General features: G+C 37.2%; 1 protein-coding gene across 1 annotated transcript; it reads left to right on the forward strand.

The window, feature by feature from the left end:
- Positions 1-258: 258 nt before the first annotated feature.
- LOC116112783 (trifunctional UDP-glucose 4,6-dehydratase/UDP-4-keto-6-deoxy-D-glucose 3,5-epimerase/UDP-4-keto-L-rhamnose-reductase RHM1) lies at positions 259-3,640 on the forward strand. The gene is made up of 3 exons (XM_031398915.1): positions 259-388; positions 1,224-2,805; positions 2,906-3,640. Exons 2-3 carry the CDS (start codon positions 1,237-1,239, stop codon positions 3,347-3,349), a joined length of 2,013 nt encoding a protein of 670 aa, XP_031254775.1. The 5' UTR covers positions 259-388; positions 1,224-1,236; the 3' UTR covers positions 3,350-3,640.
- The last annotated feature ends 569 nt before the right edge of the window (positions 3,641-4,209 follow it).

Genomic DNA, 4,209 nt, shown 5'->3' on the forward strand with positions numbered 1-4,209 from the left:
ATCCAAACACATATCAAATTCTCATTGGTTCATGAATTCCGTTGAGTTTTTTTACAACTAATAAATTGCCACGTCATGTAATTCCATGGGCTTGACTGTAGATTATTAACGAATTGGCTGCCATGTCTAAACGAACCCAACCTAAGTAAGGTTAGAAAGGTAGAAAACGGCGTCGTATTTTGAGGTCAATTTAGTCATTTAAAGTCGTAGACGGTTTTCCTTCAACTGTTTATGAAATATTTATATAAATACAGACTCCCCTAACTTCCCTCTCACTCTCAAAATCTTTGCCTTTTCTTCTTCGCTTCATTTCAATTCCTGTCTCCTTGTTTTTCTCCACCTCTTCTACACACTTTCTCTCTTTCCAATTGTCTTTCGGATCAGATTTGTAAGTAAATTTTTGTTTTTTTTAACTTTTATCTCTTTTAAGGGCTTCTACGTGATCATGTTATATGCCCTTCGTTTTGTTGTTCTTTCATTGATTCAAGCTTTTTTATGGTCTGGTTAGGTGTTAGTGTTTTTAGATCTGTTTACAATTTGGGCGAATTTTCATGTTTTCAGTGGTTAGTTTATAGCTTTTGTTATGGTTGTGGATCTGGATCTTGTGTTTAAATAATAGTAATGCCGAGTTATTTGTGGAGATCATGACTTTTTTGTGTTGTGTTTTTATGAAATGGGTTGTTGAAAAAGTGGTTATGCAATTGTGCATTTTATGTAAAGATCGCTGCTTTTTGCTGTTGTATTTACTGTTTTTTTATTTGGATCTGGGAATTTAGAGTATGTTTTGATGATGATTTGTGCTTTTCTTTTTTTTCTTAAAAAAGTGTCATTCATCTAAAGCTTTGATTTTATTGTTCGATTACTCTGCGCGGACAATTTCCATTACATATTGCCCTTAGATCTTAACTTTTTTTTTTGTTTTGGATTTGTGCAGCCTTTTGTAAGATGAGAGCTTTGCTATTTGATATGAGATCTAATTAGTTCTTTGTTTTTAATATGTTTATATTGAGATGGAGTTTTGTAAACTTTTTGGTTTAGTTATTTCTCTATGGTTGATTTATTTTTATGTTTATCTGACGTAACTTTGTATTTGAACATGTTTATTTTATGTTTCTTGCTGCAAAAGTTTGTACCTTTAGTGATGTTCATTTGTTTAATTGCTTTTTTTTTTTTTTTTGACACCGGTAGTTCTAATTTTACTTTTTGTACTTTTAACTTTTCAGAAGTTCTTGAACCATGGCTACTACATATACGCCTAAGAACATCCTCATTACTGGGGCTGCTGGTTTCATTGCTTCCCATGTTTGCAACCGGCTCATTCGTAACTACCCAGATTACAAAATTGTAGTGCTTGACAAGCTTGATTATTGTTCAAATCTGAAAAATCTCCTTCCCTCAAAAGCATCTGCAAACTTTAAGTTTGTTAAGGGGGATATCGGCAGTGCTGACCTTGTCAACTTTCTCCTCATCACCGAGTCCATTGACACTATAATGCACTTTGCAGCCCAAACCCATGTTGATAACTCTTTCGGCAACAGTTTTGAGTTTACCAAGAACAACATCTATGGTACTCATGTCCTTCTTGAAGCCTGCAAAGTGACTGGCCAGATTCGGAGGTTCATCCATGTGAGCACAGATGAGGTCTATGGAGAGACTGACGAGGATGCTGTTGTGGGGAACCATGAAGCTTCCCAACTCCTGCCAACAAACCCATACTCTGCTACTAAAGCTGGAGCAGAAATGCTTGTTATGGCATATGGTAGGTCATATGGGCTACCTGTGATTACGACCCGTGGGAACAATGTTTATGGACCCAATCAGTTCCCTGAAAAGTTAATTCCAAAGTTTATCCTCTTGGCCATGAGAGGATTGCCTCTTCCAATTCACGGTGATGGTTCCAATGTTAGAAGTTATTTATACTGTGAGGATGTTGCTGAGGCTTTTGAAGTCATCCTTCACAAGGGAGAAGTTGGCCATGTTTACAATATCGGGACAAAGAAGGAAAGGAGAGTGATTGATGTGGCGAAAGATATATGCAAACTCTTCTCAATGGACCCAGAGTCAAGCATCAAGTTTGTAGAAAATAGACCATTTAATGATCAGAGGTACTTCCTTGATGACGAGAAGCTGAAGATCTTGGGATGGTCAGAGCGAACTACATGGCAAGAGGGTTTGAGGAAGACTATAGAATGGTACACTCAGAATCCTGAATGGTGGGGTGATGTCTCTGGTGCATTGCTTCCTCATCCAAGAATGCTGATGATGCCGGGTGGAAGACATTTTGATGGGTCAGATGAGAGCAAATCTACATCTTACGTCTCAAATAATAGTAATCAGACACGGATGGTTGTTCCAACTCCCAAAGCCTGTAGCTCTCCCCGAAAGCCATCCTTGAAGTTTTTGATCTATGGTAGAACTGGCTGGATTGGAGGTTTTCTAGGGAAGTTGTGCGAGAAGCAGGGTATTGCTTATGAATATGGAAAAGGACGTTTGGAGGATCGTTCATCTCTCATAGCTGACATTCAGAGTGTTAAACCAACTCATGTTCTCAATGCTGCTGGTGTAACTGGTAGACCCAATGTTGATTGGTGTGAATCTCATAAAACTGAAACCATTCGTGCCAATGTTGCTGGAACATTGACCTTAGCAGATGTTACCCGAGAGCATGGGATCTTGATGTTGAATTTTGCCACTGGGTGTATATTTGAGTATGATGCTGGTCATCCGGAGGGTTCTGGCATTGGGTTTAAAGAGGAAGACAAACCCAATTTTATTGGTTCTTTCTATTCAAAAACCAAAGCCATGGTAATTTTACTCTGAACCTTTAATCTTGTTTATATTAACCCTTTACAAATTTTAATTTTGAGAAATGTAAATATAATTTTCTTTCTTTTTTCTTAACCAGGTTGAAGAGCTCTTGAAAGAATACGACAATGTTTGCACTCTCAGAGTCCGAATGCCAATTTCATCTGACCTCAACAATCCACGCAACTTCATCACCAAGATTTCTCGCTATAATAAGGTGGTTAACATTCCCAACAGCATGACTGTTTTGGATGAACTTCTTCCCATCGCAATCGAGATGGCAAAGCGTAACTTGAGGGGTATATGGAACTTCACAAACCCTGGTGTTGTCAGCCACAATGAAATCCTGGAGATGTACAAGGCTTACATAAACCCCGAGTTTAAGTGGGCAAATTTCACCCTAGAAGAGCAAGCCAAGGTGATCGTCGCTCCTCGAAGCAATAACGAGATGGATGCTTCCAAGTTGAAGAACGAGTTCCCGGAGTTGCTATCCATCAAGGAATCGTTGATCAAGTATGTTTTCGAGCCTAACAAGAGAACCTAAGCAGCATTTTACCTAACACGGCTTGCCAGTATCTTAGTAATGATAATTGGTTTTACTCGTGTTCCCTGATAGCTTATGAAATTACCTTCTACGGCACTAGATATCATTATTTTTCTTTGTAACAAAATATGGTTAGTGTACCTTTTCTAGAATAAGAAGCAGCTTTAAATAGGTTCTCTATATTTTCATGTTATCTGCTAGATTGCAGGGGTGTACTTTTTGCATTCTGTTTGATGATTATTATTGCTTGTTTGATTTTTTCAATCTTTATGTACTCTTGATCTTAATTAATGGTGAAAAAAATGTTCACATTTAAATGGGTATCCCATTCTTGTTGATTCGGAAAATACTCTAAACATAATAGAAACTACTCAAGCCTGAGTTTGAATCAAACATTTCATTTAATAGAAAGACTGGACTTCTTTAAGTGTTAGAAAACACCTCTATTAAGAAAACAAATAAACAAGCTTGCTTCTTTAGGTAATAAGAAAGTTCATATAGGAATAGAAAAATAAAAAAAGATCACTAAGAAAGTGCATTCTAANTGAGCATAAAGACCAAGTATTATTTGATTCAAGGGCCTGAATTTCTTTGGCCATGGCATCGCGCCATTCACCAGATTTTATGGCTTGAGAATAAGAGCGTGGTTCTTGATGTTCAATAATGTTTGTTAGAAAAGCACGATGAGAATGGCTTAGATGGGACAAAGAAAAATAATTGGCTAGTGGAAAATCAGTTGAAAGTGAAATATGGTTACAAATATAATCTTTGAGATGACCTGGTGGACGATGAATTCGTTGAGAATGATTATTTATTATAGAACCAAGTGCTATTGGAGGAGAAGTATTAGAATGAGTGTC

Source organism: Pistacia vera, unplaced genomic scaffold (genome assembly GCF_008641045.1).
Source record: "Pistacia vera cultivar Batoury unplaced genomic scaffold, PisVer_v2 Contig67, whole genome shotgun sequence".
Classification (NCBI taxonomy): Eukaryota; Viridiplantae; Streptophyta; class Magnoliopsida; order Sapindales; family Anacardiaceae; genus Pistacia; species Pistacia vera.